General features: G+C 41.7%; 1 protein-coding gene across 1 annotated transcript in view; it reads right to left on the reverse strand.

Moving 5' to 3' along the window:
- The window catches only part of LOC122404650 (zinc finger protein chinmo), a 56243-nt gene that overhangs the window by 16731 nt on the left and 24773 nt on the right, over window positions 1-14739 (reverse strand). Inside the window, exons 3-6 of the mRNA XM_043408813.1 lie at window positions 10184-10404; window positions 8803-9143; window positions 7252-7499; window positions 6585-6866 (exon numbers count right to left, since the gene is read on the reverse strand). Of these exons, the coding sequence (XP_043264748.1) occupies window positions 6585-6866; window positions 7252-7499; window positions 8803-9143; window positions 10184-10404 (1092 nt within the window). The remainder of the gene's footprint in view (window positions 1-6584; window positions 6867-7251; window positions 7500-8802; window positions 9144-10183; window positions 10405-14739) is intronic.

Raw genomic sequence — 14739 nt, forward strand, 5'->3', positions numbered from 1 at the left:
TTTCGCGGATTCCTGACAAAATTCACCGGCTTCAGGAAGTTATGAAAGTAGGCGCGCGTTAAACAAATCTTTTCTCGTCCGACGATAATTTGCAGCACGGGAACCGAGAGTCGACCAAACTTTTCTAACAGTTTCTAAAACACACTGGAGCCGCTTTGGCCATGACACACATAGAGACCAGCCTTTCGCATCCTCTCTTGAAAAAACATCCAACGGCCTATACCCGTAACTCATTCAAAACTTCTTGTGTGTTATTTCGAAGGAGGGCCTAATATTTTCTAGCACGTTCTCGAAAACCTCGTTGACTGCAAGTTGCGTTTGTAATTTCACTTCGATAAATTCCATTTTACTCGTCGACGAACAAGAACGTACGATACTGTATCCTAATATAAATAGATCGCAGCTATAGTTGCATTTAACACTAGAAAGACTGAAACTTAGTATACTCATAATCAAAATGACTGCTTTTGACCAATATAGGTATAACACATATACCGGAAATGAAGGAGGGAGGAGGTAACTACAATTATTAATAAACGCATTTATATGTTGTACAAAAAGTCACAAAATTCTAAGAAATTGTGTCATTACATACATAATTGTTTTTCTAATTGAAATTAAAAAGCAGTCAAAATGACTTCCTTGTTTTTCACAAATAATAACGTTTTTTTACGCTATCTCGTTTCTGGATCTAATACCATGGTAAAGAGGAACGGTATTATTAGATATGGAGTGCTTTGAAGGCTCTAATCTGAACGCTAAAATTTTAATTATTTTTTGTCTGCCCTGAGAATGTCCGTGTGCAATCTGACATAGAGTATGCTGTTTAAAAAGGTGATTTTTAAGGTTTGCTTCTTGGGGACGTCATGTGTCGCGCAAGGACTTCGCGCTCTTACTGCATTGTGCAATGATTTCCAACGATGGAAGGTTAAACCCGGTTTCGAGGCTCGCGCGTTGCGAGAACCGAGAAGAACTAATCGCTTCCAAGAACCCGTGGCCCGAATCGAGCAAGCGTTAGGTATTCCTGGACCTTCCTGATTTGCACGTGATCCACGCCGCGCAATCTAAACAAAAAGTATCCCCAATTTCGTAGGAACCGCGAGCTCGACAAGAATTCGATCGGAAATTAGTTCTCGATCGAGTTCAAAGTTATGCAAGTTAAAAAGAAAATTTAACATTCATTTTCGTTTCTAAACTATTCCAAAATCGTTTCAAAAGTTTAGCGGCGATGACTTTCAATGATAAAGAGTGGAATGGAAGGCCAGTAAAAGTTTCGCAGAAATTGGTTTCCTTGTATTCGAAGAACTCTCGAGGCGATGTTTTGTTTTTCGCGGGAAGTAAACGAAGAGATTGCGCAACATGGAGTCTATTATTATTTCCAAAAGGTAAAAGGTATTTAAATTACGATCGAGCACACTTTTGTAAACCTAAAGCATTCGAGTAGAATAGAGGAAACTTTCGTTGTTAATAACTTCAGGAATCGCCTTTTCCGCGACGAAGTGTCGAAAGTTGTTACGATTAATACGCCCGTTGCATTGATCGAATCGTGGTCGCGATAATTGTCGTAACTTTCACAAATTCGTCTAATACCGAGCGCTCACGAAAACGGGCCGACAAAGGAGCGATTCCGTGAGTTAGCGTCGAATATTCTCGGAACACGAAGACCATCAGCGTTCGATGTCGACGCGCAGACGTCGCGGCAATCCCGCATACGGAATTAATAGTCGGAAACCACGAATTAATGTTTAAGCGAGCCACGCCGGAGTCAGTGTACTCGTGTGTTTCCGGCGCCGTAACGCGTGCACGCCTCGGTGAAACTTTTACGAGGCACGTGCGCGAAATTGCACCGACGGGGGTTGAAGTTCTTGCCAGGAAGGAAGCAGAACGAGAACACCGAAGGGAAAGTAAGTGGAAAAGGACGCCGTGCACCGCCACGCGAATGCAACTGCCAGCCTTTTCATCTATAATTCAATATCGTTGCGTGACGGCTCCGTTCGAGTGTACCACACATTTTGAAAAAGTCTTTCGATACGGATTTCCTTTCCAGAAATATTTTTTAATATAGTAGAGTTTCTCTTTTTCTTCTGTTTCTATTCGAACAAAGAATCAAGCGTATTTACTTGAAGAAATAATTTTAGTCCCTTTGGGCCTTAAAGTAAAAAATTATGTAATATTTGTGCCACTTGAAAAAAAAGTTTCACGACCTCTTATCTGAACTGCTATCGAGCTTGTATCATTGTCTACTTTTGATCAATCGAACAGAACTGTGAACCTGAATTTTACGAATATACGTATTGTATAAATGAAGTCGAAGGGATGTGCATGCAACCACGTATTGAAAAGTTATATTTAACTAAAAACACATACATTTTTTATCTCTTCTCGCGCAACCACAGAGCAAAAAATCCGTTTCGTGGTTACTTCGTAACTGTAGGACCAAGTTTACGCTTCCAACGGTATCTCGTTAATTCCATTGTGACTAGGAAAGAAGAGTAGAGATAGAAAGTATTTCCTTTGAATGGTATATGACGAAAGACACACAATATATCGATTCTTTGAACGAAAAGGTACACGGAGAAGTTTGAAGAAAATGATATATAAATTATATTTTTGTTATCAAAATATAATATTTCAGCATCTTCTCATACGATACACATGCTTTAATTTAGTTTGGATCTGAATCGTATCGAATCTGAAAATTATAGAATTTATAGTTCTAACTGGACTACGACTTGTATACATTTATAGTGTTGTGGGATCGGGAAGATAATGACTCCGCTCTGTTCCGTTCCGCACAATTGTATTGTTGCTGTCGTACAACGACGTGACTCGTGGTGCGGGTTACGCTCGACTCTCTGGTACGATCATCGCCACCGTACCAAGAGGCCTTCAAAAACAAAAGACGGTCAGAGACGACGACAACGGCTTTTCGGCTCACGCGGCTCTGGTCGTCTCGTGTGCAACCATCGTCTCGTGTGCAACCATACATTGTAGCGGCTTCGAACGGCTAAGGCGTATGTGGTGCCTTGGCCGCCACAGTGTACATTATTATAAGGGAGTATATGTATAATTCTATGAAAAAAGTCGAAGAATCAAGTTGATCGAGACGAATGGTCCCCGCTGGAAAGAGAGCGCGACGCGATTGGCCAGCAGTCTCTAACAAAAACCTAACGCCTAACGACAAAATCAAACCTACTATAACTGCACGTTAATAGAATGGTCTAACAGACTTGAAACGAAGGCTCTCGCACAAGAACTGGCACTTCCATATTATTCGAATAATTTATAGATATTCAAATATTATGAAAAATCTTGAAAAACTCATTTTCTCGTTTGAAAGTACGTATTTACAAAATTGATGTGTTTCAACTATTATATCTTATCATCAGCTGATTTGAGTCACGAAATCGATGATTCTTGGAAGATAATCGATAATCTCGTGTGTACTCTTTCTTAAATATAATCTTATTTTCTTTGAATAAAGGGCTCCACAAACCTTCGACTTCTTTTTCCTATATTTCGAGAAATTTTAAGAAAAATTCTAATTCTCTTGCAATTTTTTCTATTCGACTTTAACTGGTCCAACTTTAGGATAAAAAGCAGTTAAATATTTATAAAGTAATTCCTTTACTTATTGAATCAAATGCCTTAACATACAGTGGCCGAAATAATTATAAATTTATTATTCGTAATCGTGTGTTTTCTGCTCCTATCCCTATAAACATTCTCGAAGATATATTACAATTAACTACATTATGTTACTTATCTCAAAAATGTATAATAAGTGTTGAATAAAATGCACCTTTGTATCATGCTTAATAAGACGAACTATCATCATTTCAAAACATTATACTCCAAAAACGTCCAGAGTTCCTGACATTGCTCTCGCTTACCTGTAATAGCTGTAAGACTTTACCGAATGTACATGAAATTTTTGTTGCCTTTGTCCACTAACGTATATCCAGCCGGACCGACTGTAACGTGATGCCATGTCAAAGGGTTAACGAGACTCGTTGTACTTAATTGCTTGATAAAGCGAAAAATATTTGCACCGAAAAATCGGTGCAAACAGCCGCGTTAAAAATTGGACAAGAAGTCCCCGGTGGCGTCACGGAGGCTGACGAAACGGTCGTCGGGGGAGAAAAAAAAAAAGCCTTTCTCTTTCGGCTTCCTCGGTCTTTTCCTCTTCCGTGGACACAGCCAGCCCCCTGTCCCTTTCCCGGTCGCCTCCTTTTCTCGTGGCTCAGCTCGAGCACGGTTAATGTCAATAACCGTTGCATTAGTTGCCGGTTCGCTTCTTTCTTTACCGCCGCGGCTGGTCGCTCATCTAGCACCGATTAAAAATGGTTAAAGCGTCGTCCGCGACGTCGCACCGATCCTGGGACGGCGGTGTCTCTTGGTGTTGGTGGCCGAGCCACCCCTACGCGGACCGTTTTACGTGGCGTCGCGGCGTCACGCCCGGTGATTTGCTCGCCGGAGCAAAAGATATTCCCAGTGGCTGCACCGCCGTTGTCGCCTGCATCCTCTTTGTACACTTTGTTCACACCGTGAAGGCGAGGCGGCCGCTGTCACGTCCTAAGGTATAGCAAACGTGTCCCGAGGTGGGCGTCGACCGAGGAGCGTCCGTAAATCCTGCCTAACGGCGTCGTTGCTCTCTTTCTCTGCGTTAGAGCGCCGCGCCGACGAACCAGAGGATCGGGGACCACGTCCAACGGAAAGAAACACGAAATTTCGAGGACAGCCACTCTTGCAGAGGAGACCGAGTGGTCAACGGCAACACGGGGCAATTGTAACATGTTCAATAATTTAAGATCTATCGCAAAATTTTGGTGAGCTATCTTTTTGTCGCGGAGTGCACGCTGAGGCTCGGTCGATTATTATATAATTGCGGCTGGTTACAGGTCTCTGCTATAGAGAGATCAGTTAAATAAGCAAAGGAGAAACTCCCTGCATGCGAAGTTTAATTATTCATTTGTCTGTTGTCCAGTAATAGCGGAGATTCGTGTACAGGGACAGTTTTGCAGGTGGCCACTATAGTAGCCATCCGTACACAGGAATGATTTCACAAGAGGTCACTATAGTGGCTATTTGTGCACAAAGATGATTTCGTGGATGCACAGTATATTAAAGTTCGTCGTGAATGTCGTTCTTCTTGAAACATTTTTCTGTAAAATTGGTCATTTCGACACTTCTTCGTGCAAAACATTTCTTTCTAACATTTACAAAGCATTATGATATTTTAAATTGCATAATACGTTATCCATATATGTATAATTACGAAATTATGCATCGATCTTTTCCCAGGTATTTTCAACCGTGCATTCATAGTCCAAAACTATTTTAAAATAAATTATCCGTTACAAAACTCGATCGGTAATTGTGCGTAAAATTCAGGCCCGAAAGAATAAAGTAAACGAATATGTTTTGTAAAGCTTTGGAAGATATGACTGAATGTAAATATGTTACATAATAGTACAGACTGATGGATCTCAATCTATTCCGGATACGAGTCGAACCAAATTATACCAAATTTAAAAATGATGTTTACAACAAAAAAAAATTAAAGAAATTTTAAGTATCAGCTATACAGCATAACAATGATGTGCTGTAACGTTGAGAAAAGTTGAGAATCGCTGTTGTAGACAATGTAGACTCGAGAGTTGTTATGAAAGAAGTTTACCACAGTTTCTTTTTGAAGTTTCAGGTTCTGGGACGCGTATCACCAACGAATCACAAATTAGATTTCAAGGATACTTTAAACCTGCATTTTGTTTCATCTTACGGGCCGAATCACTATTCTAAACGCTTCGTGGGCGGCGAAGAGAACGTTTTCGACTGGAAGGGGAGAACGCGGAGAGAGATCCGAGTTGCAACATCAAGAAAGCTCCACGTGCAGCCGATGATGCAACAATTAACCGTGCATTTGGTAACGTTAGATCTGGAAGTCCTTGCTTTCCGACGTCGCACTGTGACCCAGATAAAACTCTGACATCGTTCTCGGCCGCGTTAACCGGGGCAATTATCGCGGCGCGTAATTAGCTACCCGTAATCGCTCGATTTTAATTACTCGCATCGTCGTCGAACGATCTCGTTGGTAATTCGACGGGACGCGAGTAAACGAATGTTTTCGTGTCGAGTACGGGTCAATCTCAATGAATCCCTCGATTACGTGTCGCGTAATCGTTCGCATACGCGTTCTGCGTTTTCAAGATGGATCGAAAGACACGTGGTGCGTTTGCAAAACGACCAATTGTACGCACACGATAATGCTCGCTCTTATACACGGCGGCTCGGAATTAAACGAGCAAACTTGCAAAGTTTCACTCTACTCTTTACAGTGAAAACGATAAAAGGCCATTAAACTTGATCGATGATGTTCTCCATTTTGATGGAATTCTGAATTGTATTTGTAAATTTTAAAATCTTGCTCGCTGTTTATTCAAGAACTAGCACTTCACGACGATTGAAATGAACGGTTTATATGGGTTCAAACGGACCCGAAGTCCGCTGATCGAGGACAGATGGAGAGAATATAAACGTTTGATCGAAGTGACGATAAAATGTTGACGAATCGATCGACTCACCATCGGGAGTGGATACAGTGCCAGCCTTGTTGATCTTCGTGTTCCACATAGCGGGGGTGGTGGGTGCAGGACTGAGATCAGGAGTCGGTGGGTGAGCCGGTGGTAATGGGACCATGGCGGAGCCCATTTGCGCCCCATGCTGCATGTGATCCGAGTTTGAGCCGTAGTGGCTACCGTCGAATCCCCTGCCTCCGGAATAAACTTCGCCTGACAGTCTTTCCGCCAATTTCTCTGCCCTCTCGCGATCAGTCAGCGCCACCGGTTCTTGCTTTATTCGAAGATCTAAGAAAACATGAGCGTTTGATTAAAATTTAAGCTTAAAGTTTAAGGTTTCAATAAAATAGACCGCCAATTATGTAATAATCGAGCTAATTGTCGAGCTCGTGAAAATAAGCCATTTAAACGACATTTCACGATCAATGTTACGAACTGGACTTTATATTAAAATAAAGAAACCTGAGATATCTCACACAGTTTGCGTTTTATTTCAATTTGAAGGACACTCGATTTGGATAACCTTACGTATCTCTACGGAAACTTTGCAAAGGATTTGAAGGTTTCTCGTTTCTGATTGATCGAAAACGGTGAATGCAAAATCATCGACAGGGCTGAATTAAAATATCGAAAGGATAATACACGAATAATTATGTTGCATAATGGTGTTTACCTTCGGCTACGCTTTCCTTGAGATCGCAATTGCTACGTTCCTCGGACCTCGATCGTTCCAATTCCTGTTCCAATTCCGTCGGCGTGTGCGGCGCAGTGTGGGGGTGTGCGGGCGTCTCTGAGGGGTGGGTGAACGGCTGATAGAAGTGGTTCTCCAAAAGAAGCGGATGTGGCGCGGATGCGGGCCGGAAGGCAGTACCGTCACGCAGCACACTTGCCCTTCCCAAAGAATCAACGTCGCTAGGCGATCTAAAAATATCCCCTCCCCTCCCTCAATAGACGATTCGTGATGCGAAAGCGTGCTTAAATAATGATTCCAATGAACCGAATGGAATCTTTTCCTTTGCATCGATTCTAGTGGCAACCTCCATTACTTAATTAGACATAATAATTGATGAAACAATCTGTCCTACGAGGCATTTAGTTATTATGATATTGGAAATATTGAATAGGATTCTAGTAGCGATAGATCTGCCTCGAGGAATCGACTCTTAAACTCTTAGACTCTTCTGTTTAGGCGATTTTTAAAATAATTATACAGTAAGAATTTTAATTTCTCGTGCGTTTAGTCATAATGCCAGGTTACATAGTATACTTTTCACGCAACAATATCGTTATTCAAGTTATTGCATGTTTCCTGAAGTCTCTTTTTAACCCATTTGCATCCAAGCGCGGAATATTCCGCGAGCCGCGACTGTTACTATCGTCAGTTGAACGTCGCTGATGTTTCGATGCGGAAGCTTAAGTAGAGCGATGATGCAAATGGGTTAATGACACGTCTAACAAATGGATCGATGAATCCTCTTAAAATTTTACATGCCTACTAATTGGATGTTCCTTTATCGCGTGGACATGTCAATGACTCAAACAGTTTCTTTTAACCAACCCGAAATGGATATTTGAAAGCACGATCGATTTTATCCCTTAAGTGGATTATCGCGCAAGTTTAAACTAATAATTGTTTAACATAGGTAAATGTAATTAATTTTTTAAATGCTTTAACACATTGACTGCCACGTCACCCACATATGGGTGACACGACTTTTCACCAAGGAGTTAAAAAAAATTAATTCTCAAACTTAAATGTCAAAGAAGAAGGGTCCTTGAATTTTAACGAGTCTGTGAAAATAAATTCAATAACAAATGATGGGTATGCTAGTTTCCATTTGTCTATAAACAAAATTTAATTTCCCTTGTAATTTGAGGAGTTTGGTATGGCAGTCAACGTGTTAAGGGAAAGTTGATTTCCATTTACCAATTTGGTAAAAATCAACATCGAGTAAAATGATTCTATTGAGATTTAGGGTCCGGTTGAGGGTCAGAGTTATTGAAACAGATAAAAATGCAGGGAAAAGAAAGTGCTGAATTTCTGACCATCAGCCTGAAAGAAGGTGAACGTTTAATTATAGCGCGCGGAATTCGAGTCACGGTACGATCGCTATTAGAACGTAGGAAGGCCGCGTGTCGCAGTCAGCTGAGAGTACCATTTGAAAATTTCACGCGCGAGTCCTTCGCGAGGTGCGGTAAAGTAAGGTGAGGTGGAAGGGCTTACCTCATCAGCCTTTTCGGTGGACTTTCGTAATAGTGAGAGGTAGAATAGACGCTGGGCACGGTATAGGCAGGGGCGGGCGACGGTGCCGGTGTGGGGGTCCTCTTCATAGTGTTTCTCACCATGGTTGCTTCACCCGTTTCGCCCAAGTCGCTCACCTCGCCGACGCCGCCGATACCACCGCCCACGCCGCCACCGACGCTGCCCACGTTTCCGCCGACGCTATTCCCGTTGTCACCGCCGCCATTAACGCCACCCCCGGTCTCCGTCGACGTATTATTGTTCTCCGCGGCGTGCCTCTGCGCCACTGCCAGCTTTTCGTGCTCGATGGACAAACCCTTTACCTGCGGGACAACCGACGTTTTAAAAGTTGTTGCGCAAGATGAAAGGGAGGTCGCGATTCCCAAGGTCGCCCACGAAGGCTACCTTACCGCGCTATAGAAATTTCTGTGGGACCACCGTGCTTCGTCGACAAACATTCATTTATTCTACACTTCGCGTCATAACTATAAAATCACTCTAAAATTTTTCTACGTTACTGTTGAAATAACATAAAGCAAAGTATACCGTATTTGAAGCTGGGTTAAGAACCGATACTCTGCCAAAGAAGGATAAATTGTATCCACCAGAAAAAGTAAGAATCACAGGAAGCTGATTTATCCATTCATGTACCCTGACTAAAAATTTTCACTTAAATCGGTGGCTAATGACTCATGCGATTCCCTGTCAGCCCTTTCAGATTCATCTTCTCTCGCGCAACAGACTGTTAGCAGGTTCTATTTTGGAGCGCTGCTGCGTAAACGTATTCCAAGACTCACATTATGAATTATTGGTTCCCAGAGAAACTTCAAAAAACCTAGTTCGTACTTGGTAATTAATTTGCTAGAAAAACTTATGTTGAAAAATTTTTTTACCTTGTACTTTATTTTATTTAAATTTTATTTTTTTATTTAAACAATTTTCTAATATAATTAAAATAATTTTATATTTCATTTATATCAGAACTATCGAACGACGAATAAAATCGCACACGGGTATGTAAAATATATTGTAAAAATGATAAAAATTTTCCATACGATTCCTGACAATTTTACAACGTGAACACGCGTACAACCATACTGTAAAATAATTTTATTATAATATATAAATATTTTTCTGTCGAGGCAAAACGTTGGACCGACTGGTAATAGAGTCAAGCTTGATTTTCGAGCGAACACGGGTCGTCGTCCCGTCCCTCCCATCGACTTTTAAAACAGGAACTCCTGACCATTAATCGTGGCCAAAAATAAAAAAGTTGTTCACCGAAGAATGCAAACTGCGCGTCCGACTGCACGTGACTACTATTCCGGGGCAATTATTTAAGAAAAAGAAATAAGTCGCATACTTGGAGGCATTCGGCTGCTTTGAGGAAAGAGCTGAGAGATTCCTGGGACACGTGTACCTCTCCACGGTACATGAATTCAAGAAGGGATGCCATATTGTGGGCACTCGTCCCATCGAGAATAACGATCAGTCCCGCCGGGGAAGGAGGCATTCCTTCGAAGAGCTCCTGAAAGTGCTTGCTGCATGCTGCGAGGATCAACCTATGTGCCTTGAACGTTACCCCTGAAACATATGCAATAACATTGTTTTTACCGTAATTGGAACATATTATAAATTAACGCTTGTGGTCGCTGAAAAAAGCCAAAAATTTCCCACCCTACATCGTTCATAAGTTTTGATCCCTCGAAACAAAGCGCAGCCCAAGTTCTTTCACGCTCAATTGCTCAATCGTGATTCTTTGTTATTTTCAAAAAACGAAACACTCTGTTCTCGATAGATCTTTATATACGATTCAATACGATTTATATGTCGATCCTTGGGACCAACACTGAACTTCATATAACATCAGAAAATACATTCACGCTTTTTAAATCGATTCTACTGCTACGTTTTGAACAGTGACGAGGATTTCCGTCTCTGAAGGTATTTTCGAACGTGAATTATTTAAGAATGGAGGATCGAACGCGTCGTATCGCGTACAACAAAGCTGGACGATGTAACGTCGCGGTACAAATACCGATTAATTTTTCTAGGGTTGGACCGCGCATTTTCCACGAGATACTCCCATTCTGTCCACATTTTCTCACGGCTTTCATCGTCCCGGGGGACCGCGGGAATTTTGGCGTGCAAAGGAAGTGGTGACCGTCGACCCCTTTTTTTTCCACTCGTTCTCTATTTCCCTTTCCGAGAGAGCATAAAGAACCCGAGCATGCCAGCTTGACGTCGATGCCCTTTCTTGCAGCCCGTTGGATATGTAGGTCATCTTCGGACACGATCTTCCGTAATTTACAATTCACGTACGCAAGTGTAACGTGCGTGTAATACGATATTACGTGCACGTCTGACGTATATGGCACCGTATAGGTTGTACGACAAATCCGTGAGGAAAATATTTTTCTCGTCTTGTTCGATTCTTGTCTTGGATCGATCGTCGGTTTAAACGAGAATAGTAGCGATTTATGGGACGTTGAACAAAGTCAAATATATATATTTTTTTTGTCATTTTACGGTAAATAAGTTTTGTTACCGTGAACTTAAAAAATGTATTATTAGACTCCTGATGGTTTGCGTTCAACGTCATTATTATGCACGTAGGTGTATGAATAATGACGCGACGCGATAAGCCAAAGGGACGACGTATTATTTATTACGTACCCGTCTATCGTATTACTGGCTTTCGATCGAGACACCTGACAAACCCCACAAAAAAAAACCTTGTCACTGGTCGGCTGTGCATGAATTGAGGAAGATGCGAGGAGACGCAATAACACGATATCCTCCGAATAAGGAAATCAAGCGGCAAAAAAAAGAAGACATGTGAGAAACGCTCGGCCAGGTGGCCGAAACCACCTGCCTTTCGGAATGGCTCGCCTAACTAAAGCGTATCGCGTTCTTCGATGCTCCTTGATATTCGGAGGATGGTAAACAATGGTTTCGTTTTCATCCTCGTCCATCGAAACGAAATTGACAGAAAAAAAAAAAAAACACTTAAAGTACACAAGTTCTTTATTAAGACGGAATCGAGACTTAAGATTCTCTAATATCTCTAATCTCGATAATACGAATTATATCTGATCAAATCAGGAATTCACCGATGGTTAATAAACATTGATTCGAGGAATATTTAAGTACGTTATTCTGAATATAACATAGAGTGCAAAGAGAAAGGATCAAGAACCGCTGATCCAAATACTCGTGATATCATCCTCTAAATTTGGTATTCCCGGCCACGAGGAAGCGGATTATCGCGACAATGGTTACGAGAACGTTCGTTGCAAAAGTCGTCCGTGGAAAGTGGAAGATCGATCCGTAATGATTTGTGTAGAAATACAAGTATTCGATTATTTGCAACATGCCAAATATAGCAGCGTGCGTATCGTTACAGGTATCCGAGCCAAATATACATCCTGGAAATGTGGCAGGGGCCAACGACCCAATAGCGCGAGCGCGCTACCGCCTGCGTGTGTGCGTGTGGGCGTTTTGCGTACCGTGTTCCTGGCTTATGCCATCGCTTATGCCAACGGCTCCGCAACCAGGACCCGGAAAACGCGCCTGGCATTCTCGCATCCTTTGTGTAGCTATGCCAGAATAACACGCGGCGACGCGATTCGGTTATTGCGTCTCGAAAAACTCGCACAAGATTCTGGTTATCGATCGTGAATAAGCTTTCTCGTTACTCGACCGGATAATATGATATCTTTTTACAACAGAGTTGGGGTTAAATTTACAAAATAAAAGATTTCAAATAGTATATAGCATTAAAATAATATTTCTAATGAATCTTTCTAAGATTGAGATTCGAGGTTTCAAGAAAAATCGAACAAGTTTTTAAATTTGATATTGAATAGAATTTTAAGGATTCACGATATTTTAGAAAATATCGCACGGTTTCGATTTATGAAGCACGTTATAGAGCAATTTTAATAGACTGATCTTTATTTATATTACCGATACGCTACACGCATTTTCTCGTCGAGTCACGATGTAACGTGGGCACACGTTGCAAAAAATATTGCGAGAGCGATTATGTAACTGCAAAGATCTCGCGAGCGTGTTTGTTGTGTACGATCGTACCGTCATCCAGTCATTGGACGGCCGCGAGTACGGTTTTCAGCTGAATGAACCAGTAAACAGATAATGCGCGTGTTATTTCTCTTTGTTTATATACTACCATTTTAACGCTATCGTCGAACCTACATTATCGCTCGACCAATTCCACAAAGTTTTTAATCGCTCGTATTAATAGCGAGCTCGGATTGCACGATAATAATATCGAATACATTATTATCATATCGATAGCTGGAGTAAAACACTTCGAAGATGTGGCTTTCGTAACTTCACGGATCGAAACTTCGAAACTTTTGTTATTGCAACAAGCAACCCCGAAAAAAGATTACTATATATACAATTCACGCGTAAATATTCGTTTGAAAATTAAAAAAAGAAAAAGAGCAATTCGCAACGACGCTTTTTTTACGCGCGTAAAATAAAGTTTGAAGAGCATGTTTGGCTGATCTATAAGTATCGATCGGTGGAGGGGATATTTCAATGAAACTCGTTTGTTTCAGAATGTGAAATCGATTTACGATGGGTACAGCCTTCTCCGAGGAGGAAACTTGCAAATAACACGCGCGCAGTTACGCAACGGGACAATGCACTCTTTGCCGACAAATCTATTCATATTCCAAGGCCAGCTGGTACAAAGTTTTATGGGCTAGGGTTTTCAGTTTACCTACGATGGTCATCGTTTCCTCCTCTATCGGGCACAATGATTCTATTACTCCGCGCACGTCTAACGTACTGTAAGCAGAACCCGGAAACAGCATAAATTAATTTTTCTCGTTCCCTTTTCAACAAAACTGACACCGATTATTATCGCATCTCTGATTCGCTTCGCGACGGCCATACACATTTCCTGTTTCAAGATACTCGATACGTTTAAAATTAAACGTTTAACCCTTAAGTGGACTCTCGATCTCAACCGAATTATTTTACTTAATATTGATTTTGATAAGTGGAAATGAACTTTTTATTTCTATTTCTATTTTATATTTTTTTGGGCGCGATACTAGCACTATCGGCTTTGTAATAACACCTTTTACCATAAAATGAACTTTAAAGCGTTTAAAAAGTAGTGAACTAATGGAGGATTACATAAATTTTCAAACAATAACATTTGCATGTACAATACTAGTTTAAACTTGTGGAGGACCCCAATGATCCACTTAAGGGTTGATAATTAGCACGAAAGTATATATTCATATCCTAATGTAATTACTAGAATTATAGAAGCCTAAGCAACGCCACGTTTCTGCGTATAGTTTTGAAAAAGTGGGCATACGACGGTAGAATATTGAGATTATACTGGAGTCGGAATATTTTCTTGATACGTACGTCCAGTATCGTCGTATATCCCCCTGGTACGATACTCCGTGCATCTCGTGCGCGTTAGAAATTCCCTTTCTCTCCGCTAGGTACGCAATTACGATTCGAGGCCTCGCGAAAGAGATAAGAGGGCCGATTACGATCGAAAGGCAGTCCCGTGTGGTGACAAAGGCAGTCAACGGGGCGAAAACGACGGTCAATGCCCGGACAAGGTCGGCGATGCAGAGCGCGCGAGCTAGTTCCCCTCTAAACGAAAATTTTGCCGCCAGATTCCACGGTAGACGGGTGCGTGATGAACGCATGCACGAGGCTAGATCACGGATAGATCTAGCGGGCCAATCGGCTCGGTCGGCTTCCTTTGGTTCCGGCCAATGGCCGCGTGGGACCAAGGTCGCTCGATCTCGCACATGTTTCTCTCTCGACGTTCTACTACTACCACCACTGCCACTACTACTTACGTTGCACGATGACGACCACGATCGGAGTCGAACGAACGCGCGCGAACGGACGAGA

The sequence above is a fragment of the Colletes gigas genome, unplaced genomic scaffold, assembly GCF_013123115.1.
Source record: "Colletes gigas isolate AHSC1104 unplaced genomic scaffold, ASM1312311v1 Colletes_gigas_Sc00003, whole genome shotgun sequence".
Classification (NCBI taxonomy): Eukaryota; Metazoa; Arthropoda; class Insecta; order Hymenoptera; family Colletidae; genus Colletes; species Colletes gigas.